The sequence below is a fragment of the Hypanus sabinus genome, chromosome 13, assembly GCF_030144855.1.
Source record: "Hypanus sabinus isolate sHypSab1 chromosome 13, sHypSab1.hap1, whole genome shotgun sequence".
In the NCBI taxonomy this organism is placed as follows: Eukaryota; Metazoa; Chordata; class Chondrichthyes; order Myliobatiformes; family Dasyatidae; genus Hypanus; species Hypanus sabinus.
The window spans coordinates 48,915,209-48,931,212 of record NC_082718.1 but is presented as its reverse complement, the minus strand read 5'-3'; the positions used below and the strand labels follow the sequence as shown (position 1 = coordinate 48,931,212).

At 40.9% G+C, this 16,004-nt stretch overlaps 1 protein-coding gene across 1 annotated transcript in view; it reads right to left on the bottom strand.

Annotated features, from left to right (window-relative positions):
* Positions 1-1,164: 1,164 nt before the first annotated feature.
* cd9a (CD9 molecule a) overlaps positions 1,165-16,004 on the bottom strand; it is a 56,296-nt gene continuing 41,456 nt past the window's right edge. The window contains exons 3-8 of the mRNA XM_059987574.1: positions 13,280-13,377; positions 9,466-9,540; positions 3,486-3,587; positions 2,317-2,406; positions 1,480-1,563; positions 1,165-1,395 (exon numbers count right to left, since the gene is read on the bottom strand). Of these exons, the coding sequence (XP_059843557.1) occupies positions 1,330-1,395; positions 1,480-1,563; positions 2,317-2,406; positions 3,486-3,587; positions 9,466-9,540; positions 13,280-13,377 (515 nt within the window). The 3' untranslated portion in view covers positions 1,165-1,329. The remainder of the gene's footprint in view (positions 1,396-1,479; positions 1,564-2,316; positions 2,407-3,485; positions 3,588-9,465; positions 9,541-13,279; positions 13,378-16,004) is intronic.

Below are 16,004 nucleotides of genomic sequence, written 5' to 3'. Positions count from 1 at the left end.
AGGAATCGATAATGAGTTCCATGATTATTAATGAAGGCTAAAAATCCTTAATCACCACTCTGGCAGGTAAGGCTCGGCAGCTACACAACTTAGTCAATCATCCAAAAATCCCACAATAACTTTGTTAATGCTTATGCATTTTAAAATGTTACAAAAATGTTTATGAGGGTGGCATTAGATTAAAGGGAAGACTACATCTCTCTCAGCTTCTTTCAGCTCCATTCACTTTCAAAATCCTCCCAATAGCTCATTTATTTGGCTAAGTTCTGCACTTGGCTGAGCTTTTTCCCCGTTTTAGACATTATTCTGAATATCTACAGTAATAGTCTTTGAGTTTCTCAGTCATGCTTTTGCTTTTCCTACACTTTTGAGACAGATATTGGGAACATGACTGAAAGGATTATAAAATACTAATAGAAATGATGCAAAAGCAAACAAGCTGAAGTGTCTGATTAGAATAAGACACCAAACTGTGACAATTCACAATTAGGCTCAGTAAAAAGGAACATATTTGCTCAGAAACAACTGATGATTTTACTAATATTTAAAAATAGATGGATAAAGGTCAGATGAAGTCTCTCTATATAGATTTTAAAATAAATCAAATAATGAGGCATAAAACATTTCCTATGCTGTCAGAGTTGATTGCATTAATCAATGTTCTAGATTTTTTTTTTACCTTTGGAGCGCAAGGTGTATTTATAGCAAAGTCTCCAAGTAACTGAACAAAAGTAATTATAGACTGACTGATCTTAATAATGTTCCTATCTGCCATTCGAGTTACAATATAGATTCAAAATGACACATTTTCTGGAATTTCAAATTTAAACTTTATTTTCCTCAAAGGAACAAGTACATTTTGCTATCTACATGTTGCATCTCTTTCCTTAAATTCCAAAAAATATCTTAAAAGGTTTTATTAAATTTTGGTAAGGCCAACATTGAACATAACATATTACTCTTTCAAACCACGGACCGACAATTGTAACAGCTGTGTAACTATATTGGCACTTCAAATTCAGAATGTAAAGTCTCCTCTCCTAGAATTTTCGATTTAAGTCAATATAACAAATACATTTAAAATTATTGAAAACCTTAAAGAAAACTTCAGATTAGAGTTTGTTGCTCTTTTCATCCAACTTATACAAAATATTAAACAAAATGTGAACTTGTTAAATAAAGTTTTATTTAAGATTAGGTTATACAGAGATTTTCAACTGAATAGGTGAAAAGATGTTTATTGAAGTCAAGCCGTTAATAGATAGAAGCAAGTGAGGTTGAAAAATCCATTCCATCCATGCTGAAAAGCATCATTGTTTGACACATTCCCTAAATCAACTCCCTGCTATTACGGATGGCGCAGCACAACACCATGCTGAAAATCATGCCAAAGATCTAGGGAAAGAAAACAGTTATAATTTCAATTCATAAATTAAAATTTCAAAATTGTTAAGCTCCCAATTTCAGAGTCTTACTTACCATTACAATTCCAATTCCAATCCCAACTGCCCCAATGATGTAAAGCTTTCCATTGAATATTTCATCAATTACCTGCAGACATGACTGCAAAAATAAAAAATACATAGATAGCATAATTCAAGTTCAATTGTAATTCATACATGAATACAGCCAAATGAGACAGCATCACTATGGGGTCAAAGTGCAAAACACAGTAACCACAGTGCAATACACAATGGTATTGTAATTTAAAGTTTAATTAGGAAATTGTTACTCAGCCTCACTACACATTTGAGCAAAAACTTACGTAACACTGAAGGCTTTAACTATGATAACAGGAAAACAATGATTCAGAAATGAAATTACAGGGCTAATGTCTTAGCTCTCAACTGAAAATTGAGATCAGAAGATCAAGAGGCTAGAATTAGACAAGCACAGAATTCTTGAGTGGGTTATGGGAGTGGATGTGGTTAAAGATAGGGATGGACAGACATTTGAAAATAAGATGAAGATTTTAAAATCAGTGCATTGTTTGATTAGTAGCAATTGCAAGGCAATGTAACATAAGGAGGACATGGCAGAAAAATGAATAATCTTAAGTCTAAGAGTCCAGAAAGTAATAAAAGCACGGATGAAGTTTTTGGTAGATGAGATGAAGCAGGGGCAATGTTCAATGAGGTTATATGAAGAGAGATGGCGCGGAAGCCTGAAGTACTCCTGTGGTCCGATCCAGCAAGACTAAGAGTCTACAATAGTTTTGGCTTGTTGGAAGGGCATCCGAAGAAACCAGTGGCCAGAAAATTACCAGGTAATTTTACCAGGTAACCAATCAAAAAGGGGAATATGTAATTACAATACCCGTCTTTGAAACTCTTCCAAAAGTGTTTTACTGGGGCAAGTACTTCGGATAAGTGGTTCCAGAGTGCCTCCTATTCCACAGCAGTCCAGCTGAAATAAAAGAATTTTGTTAAACATTGGTTCATCATTAAAAAAAAACAAGTTCAGTCTTGAAAATGAATCCAAAATATTTTCAGTTGCATGCAAATAATTAAATAGCATTTTAGTTTCACATTGAAAAACAATGTTACAGCAAATGTAATAATCTAACTTCTGCATTCTCACATTGAAAAGTCACCTGTGAACCTTATTGCTAGGTAGTAGGCTAAATGATTTGGTGCCAATAACATCCACACACTTTCCTTAGATAGCTTCATTTGCTGGTTTTAAAGTCCTATTACTCAACAATTACTGCCAGAACTCCAAGAAAGCCATGTGACAGCTTACTGGTAGTTCAAAAGGCAAGAAGTTCGACTAAGAACATCTTATCTGAAGTAAGTTGTGGTAAACTATCACCGCAAACAATGAAGAAGGAAGCAAGGGTGACGCGAGTTCGAGGGATGGTGCATTACAGAATCAATGCAGGGGGAGTGAGTCATTCTAAGAGGAGAAGCTCAGACTGAGTTCTGGTAGCCATGCAACTTGCCTTGGGGGGTGGGGGGGGTGAGGTTTTGATAATAAATGTACTTTGAAACTTTGAATTTACATTCTTTGTTGTTGGGGAAAATGGAGAGGCATTGAATGTTTAAAATGTAGTCTATAGTAATAATATTTACATTTTGAAATTTGTGAAGTATGGGCTCAACTATACAGCCGCAGGCCTCTAATGCTGCAGAGAAAATCTAGCTGTACTAACCAAACAAATGACAGCACAGTCATGAGCTTGCCATCTCAATTGGCCCAATGTGGAGGTAAGGTATTCACACACAGCTCTACAATTGGTGCCAAGTTAATTTCACACACCGGGAAAGCTTATTTCAGAGCTCAAAAGACTTCATCTCAAAAGGCAGCTCACGTCTGGGTGGAGCTTCAATGATAGGCATTAAACTTGTACAATGTTCATTCAAGGGTAGATAACACTGATAATTATGATACTATCACACAACAAATATTTTAAACAACTTTCTCAAATGAACTGGTAGCTACATTTATATATTAAAAAAAAGAACTGGAAGAAATTAATAACTTACTCCTTTCTGAATTGCAATTAGAGCTGCTTCCTTGCTTTTATCTTTGTGTACTACGTATTGGGTATACAGAGAAGAGTACAATTCCCTCACTTCATTCGTAACCTGTGGATAATTATTTAGAAATTATGATTTATTTACTGATACTGAGAGATTTAAGTATAACAGATCACACAATTCAGATGTTATGAGTAGATTCACCGCTATGTGAACAAAGATCAAAATAGGCCACTTTTAATGTCTAAACACATTACATGCAGTCTGTTCATGATTGAAAAGCATTATTATTGATTTACACATTTGCTGATGGTAAATGTACTGCCACACTGAGATTAGGCAGAAAATGAGGCAAAGGCTTCCTTAGGGACCGGGGATGCATTTGTGTTCTGCCACGACCAAAAGGTACCAGCGCCTGTCATTTTGCTGCTGGGCTTTCTGCAAGTTGGGCTCAATCTGATTTTGTGTCCATAGAGCCTGCATGCCGTCTACAATACGCTGCTTCGTATTCGTGCTCCAGTTTGCACTCAAATCCCCAACGTGTGCGATTTGGTAGGTTAATTCACCACTGGTGTGCTGGTAGAGATGCTGAAGTTGATGGGAATGTGAAGAGAATTAAATGGGACTTGTGTAATTGGGTGTTTGATGCTGGGCATAGACCCAGTGGGCTAACTCGCCAGTTTCTGTGCTGTGGACTAATGTTTTTAGTTCCTGTGATGAGGGATTTTGAAATCTTGCAGAAATTGGGATGGTTTTCCAAGTTTCAATGCAAAGGCAATGCTTTCAAACCCAAGGAGGATTTTGACAAGGAATTTAAAATAAACCACTGTCACTGGCGGTCAGAATTTAACAAAAGCATCAATCCAGAGGGTGAGAGGGGAGGGAGGAGGCAAAAATAAACTTTCCCTCAAATTATTAATTACTTCAGGCAAATCTTAAGGAGTAATGCTGATGCAAGTTTTAATCTCCTTTAGATAGTCCATCAGAATAGAGGATGACTTGTTTCTGCTCCAGTTCCAAAATGGCTGAAGACACCAACAGGGCAAATAGGGCAGTAAGTGTCAGACAGAATAGTTAACTGGCAGTCTACATGTTGGCCTGCTCCTCCTGCAATTTACACTAAGCATTTGAGTGCCCCTAATTCTGAACATTTTAGTTCAGCATTGACCTGAACTTTTTAAACTCATCCCAAATGTTCTTTCTTCACTTCAGGTGGCCATGGGCTAAAGCTTCCGGGAATTAGTGGAGATGCTGCATTTCCTGGGAAACGTGAGCACATCTTTAAATCTTTTCCTTCGTCTACCAGGTAATGTCATTCCAACAGAGCTCAGAACAGAAGTGTCTATGGTGAAAGCTGGTATCAGAAATACAAATGACATAGCCTACTCAACACAGCTCATAGCACGTTACTGGCTAGAGGCCTGGCAGAGGATACTGATGTTGGTTCACTTACCCTTCCTGTGAATTTGCTGCTATTATAAATCTTAAGTTACAAGGTAACCAGGAAGAAGTTTAAGAACAAGAAGCGACGGAAGAGATTGCGGTGCCTTTGCGATGAACTTTGTGTCATCACTGGCCACAAGAGTAGCACCAGAAGATTAGAGGATGACAAATGTTATTCCTTTCTTCAAGGTAATAGGAATAATCCTGAAAATTTTTAGACCAGTGACTCTTACTTAAGAGGTGGGTAAACTACTGGGCAGGATTCTTAGAGACAGGATTTACAAGCATTTGGAGTAGCATAGTCTAATTAGGGATGTTCAATGGCTTTGTGAGGGGCCAGTTGTACCTCACAAGCCTGACTGAATTATTTGAGGAAGTGACAAAACAACTGATGAAGGCTGAGCAGTGGATGTGGTGCACATGGATTTTAGTAAGGCATAAGACAAGGTTCCCCACAGTAGGCTCATACATAATGACAGGAGGCATAGAATCCAAACTTGCCTACAGAAGACAGAGGACGGTGACTAGTGGTATTCCACAGGAATCTGTTCTGGGAATCCTGCTTTTTTCAATTTGTATAAATGACTTGGATGAGATACAAAGGGACATTGAGAGGATGCAGAGCTGGGCTGAGAAGTAGCAGATGGAGGTAAATCTAGAAAAGTGTGAAGTGATGCACTTTGGAAGGCAGAACTTGAAGACAGACTACAATGTTAATGACATGGTTCTTTGCAGTGTGGAGGAGCAGCGATCCATTTCCATAGATTCCTTAAAGTTATTACGCAATTTGATGGGGGGGGGGGGGTTAAAGTGGCATATGATGTGTCAGCATTCATTACTTGAGGGGTTATGCTCAAGAATCAGGAGGTAATGTTGCAGCGCTATAAAACTCTGGTTAGACCACACTTGGAGTACTGTGTTCAGTTCTGATCATCTATTTCATTACGGGAAGGATGTGGAAGCATTAGAGAGGGTGCAGAGGATAGTTACAAGGATGCTACCCAAACTAGAGAGAATGTCTTATATGTGTGCGTGCCCATTTGTGTGAGAACATTAATGCCTATGAAGCACAGACTCATCTTCCTGGTCACACCAGCTGCTGGGTCAGCACCTTGCTCTGGTTGTAAAATTATTCTACATTGCAAGAAATCACGGACAGGCAATTTTCTCTCCATGACATGAAGTTCAGGATGTGCAATAGTTTGAGTGAGCTTGGGATTTTTGATTTTGCGCAGAGGATGCGAGGTAACTTGAAAGAGGTGTGTAAGTTTATGTGAGGCATGGATAGACAGCAAGCACCTTTTTCTCAGGGCAAAAATGGCTAATATGAGGGGGCATAATTTTATGATGATCAGAGGGACATATGGGGGGGGGGATTATTTTCTTTAAACAGAGTGGTAAGTTGGTAGATGTGGGAAACATCCTGCTAGAGGTAGTGGTACGGGATAATTAAGAGACTTTTCAATAGGCACATGGATGAAAAAAAAATGGAAGGAAATGGGAGAGGGAAGGGTTAGATTGAGCAGGTTAAAAGGTGGCACACTATCATGAAGTGAGGTGCCTGTACTAAGTTCTATCAATGTCAACTTCTCAGAGCATTAACCCACTCTCTGCAGTGGCCACTCACTTGTAGGAGAAGGTGGGGGGTGCAGGGATTACAGCTGCTCAGTTTGTCATGAATTTTGTGTCAGATACTTCACAATTCCGCCTGATCCTGGAAGTCAAAAGTTTGTGAGATTGAAGGATGCCATATATCATGGATGATAAAGCACCCCATTTCTTTCTTTGATTATGCCTACTGTGACTGACATAATCCACACTGTAACTAGGGGAACAGCCCAGACTATGAGGAGGCTGATCAGAGGAATTCACAGTGCAACCCACAGTTAGACCCATTGCTTATTTGAATATGACCATAACCATAATTAAGGAATCTTAAGATTCCCTGGTCTTATCCTCTTCCTCCAACACATGGATGATGTTTTCTGCACCCCCTGCCCCCCCGCCGGCTTGTATCTCCTAAAATAATGCTGGTGAGAAATTTAATTACAATAAAGCGTTATCAGACTGCTCATTGAAAATCAAGATCAACTGTATTAAAATGCAAGAGCCATCATTTTGATCAGCGATCTTGCCATGAATTCATGTTTTGTTATTCCGATGAAACAGAGCACTCCTTCTGCAGAGACTCTGTACCAGGTACATTGTCAAAATAAAAACAGTCTCTCTTAGCCCTTCCTCCTGATCATGTCCATAGATAGCTGTGTTTGTTCAGGCTGTTTGCTTCCCTTTTGGTTGAGGAACAATCTTTTTCCCTCCTTTCCCTTACTTACACTCCACTTCAAGTACTTCTTGATTCCACAGAAGCTTTCAGACTTAGACTGTAACCACTACTACCCATGTTGGTTCTGTTTTAGTGACCAAAAGGTCAGAATGTGTGCACCTTCTCTACAGGAGAGTAAAAATTGCATTCCTCTTCTGGTTTACCCTTTTAAGTATCCACTTTCAACCTGCTACCTCCTGACCAAACTGCGCTACTCAATTGGGGATAACAAAGCATTTGAGATTCTGAGTTAATGTGACAGAATGGGGTCCAGGTTCACCACTGGAGGAACTGCTCATGTTGATTCTGGCATTACACATCGTGAACTTCATATCATGGAGTGATAACTGCCTGTCCATGATACCTTGTAATGTGGAATAACTTTGCAACCACAGCAAGGTGCTGACCCAACAACAGCTGGTGTGACCAGGAAGATGAGCCTGTGCTTCATTGGGATTAATATTCTCACACAAGTGGGCACACACACATATGCCATCTGGCATGTAGACACTCTCAATAATGGTGGAGGGAGTTGGGATGTTGTGGCCACAGTAGCGACGTTGAATACGGAGAGTTGGAGCCAGGACCATTAAATAAGTATGTGGAGAGGAACATCAGGAAAAACAAAGGTCCTAAGCAAACAGAAAATTTATAAACAGAAGAACATTTTTGTTTTCAATGTAACAATGTATTTTCTCATTGGATCCAAAGACCAATGAGAAGATAGATGAAGAATCACCATTGAAGTTCTCTAATGATGACTGATGCCCGGCTCCAAATTCAGTTCCAATCAATAGTCTACTGTCTACACTAGCAGTCACCAACCTTTTTGAGCCCAAGATCCCCTATCTTGGCCTTAGTGAAAGGCGAGATCGACTCCAAATTGATTAGTTACACGCATGTGCGCTGGGGCAGAGAGACCGGAAGTAAAACCCTGTAATCCGGAAGTAGAAATAATGCATAAACACCAGGGGTACCCACCATTTTTTGCACCATGGACCGGTTTAACATTGACAATATTCTTGCAGGTGTTAAGCACGACGGGAATACAGTGATACGCGAAGCAGGTTCCTTATGTCCAGTCTATTCCGCAATTTAGTTTTCATGGCTCTCAGCACTTAGCTGCTGTCCCGTGCTGCTCACGTTTTTTTCCGCTGGAAAAACTCAGTGGGTTTGTCTTTAAGTGCAGGGTTCTTGGACTCAGAGTACTGAAGCAGTTTTGAGGGCTTCGTTGCCTCATTAGACAGCCTCCCGGGCCCAAACTGCAGCCTCTGCCCGCCTGCCGGCAGATGCCCTGGCCAGGTGCGGCTGGTCGTGGGTGGGGTGAGAGGACAAGGTCAGGGCCGGACATCCCTGTGCCGGGGCCGCGGCGGTCGCAGTCTGGACAGAACCAGCGGCCGAGTGAGGACAGCAACAGGCCCGTGCCTCTTGTAGGATCTATTGGCCGACAAAAGAATGTTTCAGTAGATTGCAGCGAGGTAGCTGCTCTGATACTTAATAAACCTTGAGCCCAAATTAGGTCATCTGCGAATATTTTAGCACCGGATTCCCCACGGACATTCGGTGTGCTAAACAGGTTTAGAGGCGGTGCCCACCTGTCCACACTCCAGGCCAGTAGCATCGGCGGTTCCCACCGGCCGCATGAGGCGAACACGGGCGCGAGGGTGTCACTGTGTTTAGGCGACTGATGACCTTGCGTGGGTTCAAATTCAACAGTGGGCATGACAGGGAATGAGGAAATGTGCAACTGACTCGTATCATTTCCTCGCGGCCCAGTTGTTGGGGACCACTGAAGTAAACTGTGTAGTGCGGGGAGCTATGCGCATGTGCACTGGGCAGAAAGAACGGAACTAAAACCCCACAACCTGGAAACAATCTCTCAACGGTATTTTTATTTTCGGGATCTACTGGGAAAGTCTCAAAGATCGACCAGTTGATCGCAATCGACGGGTTGGTGACCACTAGTCTACACAAACCCCAACTAAGGAGCACTTTGATTGGCAATGCATACATACTGCTCGTATACCTTTCCAGTCTCATTAATTTTAGCTGGAGGCACATCAGATTGTTTGAGTGTGGGAACCAAACACTAGCACATGCCCAAAACAGGAACAAGCTGCATGTTCTGGTAAGATAGAGGAAGCAAAAAACATTTAACCTGGAAGTGCCAATGAAAATGGATGGCCAAGAAATGTTAAAGCTCAATTCTTTAGTACCTACCTTATCTTTATTCAAAAAGCCCCATATTCCAGCTGCAATTTCGACTGCAAATATGACCAGAAGGAACATGAAGAACTGAAATAGAAGATTGTAAACTATGAACTATATTAATTCAAAAATCAGTTTAAATGAAAAAAGTAATTAATTTGAGTGATGAATACACTTAAAGCAAAGCTTTAACGGTAAACCACTGTATGTACCAGTCGAGTCAGGCCCTGTCATGACCATAATGGACTGACTCTTTAAAGGACATTCTCAAATCCTACTTCAATTCACAAGTGCGTCATATCAAATCACCTAATGAATATCCCACATTTTCATGTTGCTGATATGAAACCATACAACACTAAAATTAAAGAATAAGTTCACCAGTTCTTTTTTTCTTGGCTTGTATCTCCTAAAATAATGCTGGTGAGAAATTTAATTTAAATAAAATGTTATCAGACTGCTAATTGAAAATCAAGATTTATTAAGATCAGTTGTATTAAAATGCTCATTAATAAAAATATCCCGTGGCTAGTCAACCCCACCTTCTCCCTGTCCTCACTCATCAGCCCAGATGTTACTCATTGGGAGTCAGGTGCAAAGCAATGAAAGATTTCTTAACGAATATTCATCACATTAAGGAGTTTCTCACACTGCAGAGACTTTTTTTTTGTCTAAGATAAGCACATAGGAACCACAACACAGGATTAGTAAGACCGGTTACTTAGGAGCTTAGGTGCTAGAAGGAAACATGCTGGTAATAAAGTAGCTTCCTGCTCCTATTCCTCAGGCTCTTGACGACAGCCCATCTAAGCCCTCTCGGTATACTTGCAATTCCCATGAGATGATCCTCAAACTTCAGAATATATACTTTCTACTGATGAAACCACATTGGGTCTATTTTGTTCTTAGGCCACATCACCATGAACTGTTCACAAGTGACAGACTAAAAGTACCTAAAAACACGGAAAACATACAGCAGAATACAGGCCCTTTGGCCCCCAAAGCTGTGCAAACCATGTCCTTACCTTTGAAATTACCTAGGGTTACCCATAGCCCTCTATTTTTCTAAGCTCCATGTAACTATCTCTCAGAAGACCCTGTCGTATTCGCCTCCACCACCATTGCCAGCAACCTATTCCACGCACTCACCACTCTCTGCGCAAAAAAAAATTAACCCTGACATCTCCTCTATACCTACTGTTAGAGTGATTTTTGGGTTTAGGTCATTTACATTTAGCAAACGGCTTTGGCTCTCAGTCTTTGGTTCCTTGATGATGTATTGTGGATTTAATTTGGAACAATGCTTTTCCTAAAAGCTGTGGATCCCTGTCCAGATGCTGCTGGCGACTGTGGAATGGATGGGAATCAGAAGGTGTGAAGTTTGTATGTAGCTTCAATAGAAAGCATTGTCTATACTTTGTAAATATGGAATTGCCCTTTGTGTGTAGCAAATAAATATCAAGCCCTACACTGGGCCAGCAGACCTTTCCACCAAAAGCGTCTCCATATGATGCCTGCTGTACCTTGTTTTATCGAATAAGGAAACTGCTTTGCATCAACCAGTAACTCTCCAGTGATTTCATTCACACAACACCTACTTCCAAGCACCTTAAAACTGTGCCGTCTCGTGCTAGCCATTTCAGCCCTGGAAAAAAAGCCTCTGAATATCCACACGATCAATGCCTCTCATCATCTTATACACCTCTATCAGGTCACCTCTCATTCTCTTTCACTCCAAGAAGAAAAGGCCTCAACCTATTTTCACGAGGCATGCTCCCCAATCCAGGCAGCATCCTTGTAAATCTCTTCTGTGTCCTTTCTATGGTTTCTACATCCTTCCTGTAGAGAGGCGACCAGAACAGAGCACAGAACTCCAAGTGGGGTCTGATCAGGGTGCTATATAGCTGCAACATTACCCCTCGGCTCCCAAACTCAATCCGACAATTATGAAGGCCAATGCACTGTATGCCTTCTTAACCACAAAGTCAACCTGTGCAGAAGCTTTGAGTGTCCAGTGGACTCAAACCCCAAGATCCCTCTGATCATCTGCCAAGAGTCTTACCATTAATACTATATTCTGCCATCATATTTGACCTACCAAAATGAACTAGCTGACACTTAATCTGGGTTGAACTCCATCTGCCACTTCTAAGTCCAGTTTTGCATCCTATCAATGTCTCGCTGTAACCTCTGACAGCCCTCCACACTATCCACAACACCCCCAACCTTTGAGTCATCAGAAAGTTTACTAACCCATCCCTCCACTTCCTCATCCAGGTCATTTATAAAAATCACAGAATAGGGGTCCCAGTAGAGATCCGTGAGGTACCCCACTGGTCACCGACTACCATGCAGAATATGACCCGTCTACAACCACTCTTTGCCTTCTGAGGGCAAGCCAACTCTGGGTCCACAAAGCAATGTCCCCTTGGATCCCATACCTCCTTACTTTCTCAATAAGCTTTGCATGGGGTATCTTATCAAATGCCTTGCTGAAATCCATATACACTACATCTACTGCTTTTCCTTCATCAATATGTTCAGTCACATCATCATAAAATTCAATGAGGCTTGTATGGCATGACCTGCCCTTTTCAAAGCTATGCTGACTATTCTTAATCATATTATACCTCCCCAAATATTCATAACTCCTGCCTCTCAGGATCTTCTCCATCAACTGAAGTAAGACTCACTGGTCTATAATTTCCTGGGCTATCATTACTCCCTTTCTTAAATAAGGGAACAACATCTGCAACCCTCCAATCCTCTGGAACTTCTCCCATCCCCATTGATGATGCAAAGATCATCACCAGAGGCTCAGCAATCTCCTCCCTCGCCTCCCACAGTAGCTTGGGGTACATCTCATCCGGTCCCAGTGACTTATCCAACTTGATGCTTTCCAAAAGCTCCAGCACATCCTCTTCCTTAATATCTATTTGGTCAAGCTGTTTTAACAGCCATCTAAAGAAACATCTTGGCAGCAATACTTTAATTACACTTCTAGATTTGGTCATTCAATAACTGAACCAGAAAGCCAACGGTACCCAGGGAGCTATTGATGTTAATCTGACTCCTAGAGGAACTCTAAAGAAGAGATCAGTTGCCAATATTAGTGATTCATTGTCATTAGATTCACTCACTCTCATCAATTCCACAACATGCAGTGGGAAGTTTAGTAGTGTTAGGTCATATTCTGGACTTGAGAGATTATAACAAAATATAAACTGCAGAAACCAATCTTTAAACCTGAGCATGGCCTGCAGATTAAATTTAAAATGCAGCTCCAGACAAAAGGTTCCCAGAGCTGTGAACAACAGTTAGTTGAAAATAAAGGTAATTAATGTTCATTTTGTGTGTCGGGAAAGTGGGTCCGAAGAAGGAGCTGTGAAATTATATGTAATTCAAAGAAGCATTGTAGATAAATTGTAAATATAGAATTGCCTTTTGATCTTTAGCATATAAAATGTCATGAAATGCTGAGTCAAGCAAGTCTCTTCCTCTGGAAGTATCTTAATATAATATAAGTAGCAATATGGTTAGCAGATAAAGATTTTGATTAGCAAAGCACAAAGCACATTTCAACATTTCTAAGCCTTGGTCTTCTCACTCTCAAGTATGCAAGCAGAATGCCTATGCAATAGATACTGGACAAATAGAACTTCAAGCTCTGGTTTTGACATACCATCAAAAAAATTAAAGAGAGAAAACACTGACAACTTTAATTTCTAGCATTTCATTTGCATATGCAGCTTTAAAATAACTCCTATAAGAATGTCTCTGGTCATAGCAGAGAGGTAGAAATGTAAAGTGTAAATGTTCTACTCACACAGCCAAGCATGCAGGTGGATTCTTGAATTGCTCCACAGCATCCTAGGAACCCAACAACCGTCATCAATGCACCAGCTCCAATCAAAATATAGACACCTACAAGAAGAAGAGAAGGATACAAGTAGGGTAGATAAAGGGGATGCAATGGATGTTGTATACTTGGACTTTCAGAAGGCCTTTGACAAGGTCCCACACATGAGGCTGCTTATCAAGTTAAGAGCTTGTGGTGTTGCAGGAAAGTTACTAACATGGTCAGAGCACTGACTGATTGGAAGTAGACAGTGAGTGGGAATAAAAGGATCCTTTTCTGGTTGGCTGCCAGTGACTAGTGGTGTTCTGCAGCAGTCGGTGTTGGGACCACTTCTTTTTATGCTGTATGCAAATGATTTAGATGATGAAATAGATGGCTTTGTTGCCAAGTTTGCAGATGATACAAAGATTGGTGGAGGGGCAGGTAGTGTTGAGCAAATACGTAGGATGCAGAAGGACTTAAGACAAATTAGGAGAATGAGCAAGAAAGTGGCAAATGAACTATAATGTTAGACGTTTCATGGTCATGCACTTTGGTAGCAGAAATAAATGTGAGGACTATTTTCTAAACGGGGGTAAAATCCAAAAACCTGAGATGCAAAGGGACTTGGGAGTCCTTGTGCAGAACACCCTAAAGGTTAGCTTGCAGGTAGAGTCGCTGCTGAGGAAGACAAATGCAATGTTAGCATTCAGTTCAAGAGGTCCAGAATACAAGAGCAAGGATGTGATGCTGTGGCTTTATAAGGCAGTGGTGCGGCCTCACCTTGAATATTGTGAATAGTTTTGGGCTCCTCATCTTAGAAGAGATTTGCTGGCACCGGAGAGGGTCCAGAGGAGGTTCACAAGGATGATTCCAGGAATGAAAGGGTTATCATATGAGGAAGGTTTGAAGGCTCTGGGTCTGTACTTGCTGGAATTTAGAAGGATGAGGGGTGGATCTCATTGAAACCTTTCGAATGTTGGAAGGCCTAGACACAATGTAGATGTAGAGAGGATGTTTCTCATGGTGGGAGAGTCAAGGACAAGAGGGCACAGCCTCATTCTTGTTGCCACATGCAGCTGTCATGATTGCTTGAGGCCAGGTCATTGGGTGTATTTAAGGCAGAGACTGATAGGCTCTTGATCGGACATGACATCAAAAGTTATGGGGAGAAAGCCAGGGTGTCTTGTGATCTTGTGAGTGGGATTGAGGAGGAGAGAAGAAAAAAAGGATCAGACATGATTGAATAGTGGGGCAGACTCAATGGGCCAAATGGTCTAAATCTGTTCCCATGTCTTATGGTCTAAGAAGAGGAAGTATTTGAGTCACAGTAGCACTACTTCCAAGTGTTATTGTCATTAGGTGTACATAAGAACCCCATTATTGTCTGATGTTCTACCTCCAATAACAATCTCAAATAACCAGATCTCCAAACTCCTAGAAACTGCAAATGTTGGAAATCTGCAGAGACACACACACACAAAGTTAGGCTGCTTTTATGGTGGAGTAAAAATTTCAGGCCAAGATTCTTAAACCAAGGGCTCAGCATTTGGATCCTTGATTATTTGACCAACCAATTTCTATCAGTAAAGAAAGGCACCACCCCCTCCTGTACAATTACCTTTGACACCAGAAGACAGCCGACTGGCACGGTGACACGACAACAATCTTTCCCTCACTATCAGCAAAACAAAGGAGCTAGTCATTAACTTCAGGAAATGGCATGGAGTACACCCCCACCTGTATCACTGGTGCGATGTGCTTGAGAACGCCAAAGTCCAAGGTGTTAGTACCACCATCAATTTGTCCTGCCCCAGCGACATGGATGCTATAGCTGGAAAGGCTCACCAGAGATGGGGAAGGAAATTCAACATTTCCACCATGACTTTACCAATTGTTTTTGATGCATCACATTTTGGGATAGGAATTGGTTGGCCAAGATGAGTAATTGAGGAGATGTGAATACAGCCCAGACTATTGATTGTCTACACTTCCACCGGAAGGCTGCTAACAAAAATCAAGGACCCCTCCCATCCCCATCACTTTCTTCTCCAATTGGGCATAAGATACATGAACTCGACAGCACCTCCCATCAGGCTCAAGAACAGCTTCTAGCCCACTGTAATCAGTATGTACTTCACAATTAAACAAAAACGTCTATTATAGAACAAAGTGGTTATAGTGTTACTGTACTGAGATAGTGATTATAGTAACATTATGACAATTATGATGGCTTGAGGTAACTCAGAGGATGGTTGAGGGAATCATGCAAGTAACAGAATTGACAGTTCTTTGATCATGGGCAAATGAATCTGTCAGGGTGGCTATAATCTTAGCTGAAGTAACAAACAAAATTCTGGGAGTGACAAGGGGTAGTAGCGGTCAAATATTTTGTTTTCAGGCAAGAAGAAAATATGTATGGTAAACCCTTCTAATTGATTTGGGGCAGCTGCTCTGCTTTAAAATTGGATTTGGGTATATGGAAGATTGCAGATTGGTCAAATTAATATTGGAGGGAGCAGAGTGGGGAAATGAGTAGAGGAGACAGGCAAATTAAAGGATGTACAATTTGATTCATTGTGGTTGGAAGAACAACAAGGTCATGTAAGTGGCGGAGTAGAGACTAATTAATTCAATGGAGCAACCAGGATTGTAAACAAACATAGGAATTTTGAGTACGTCAGACATTCTGTCAAGAAGAAAATGGCTGGAA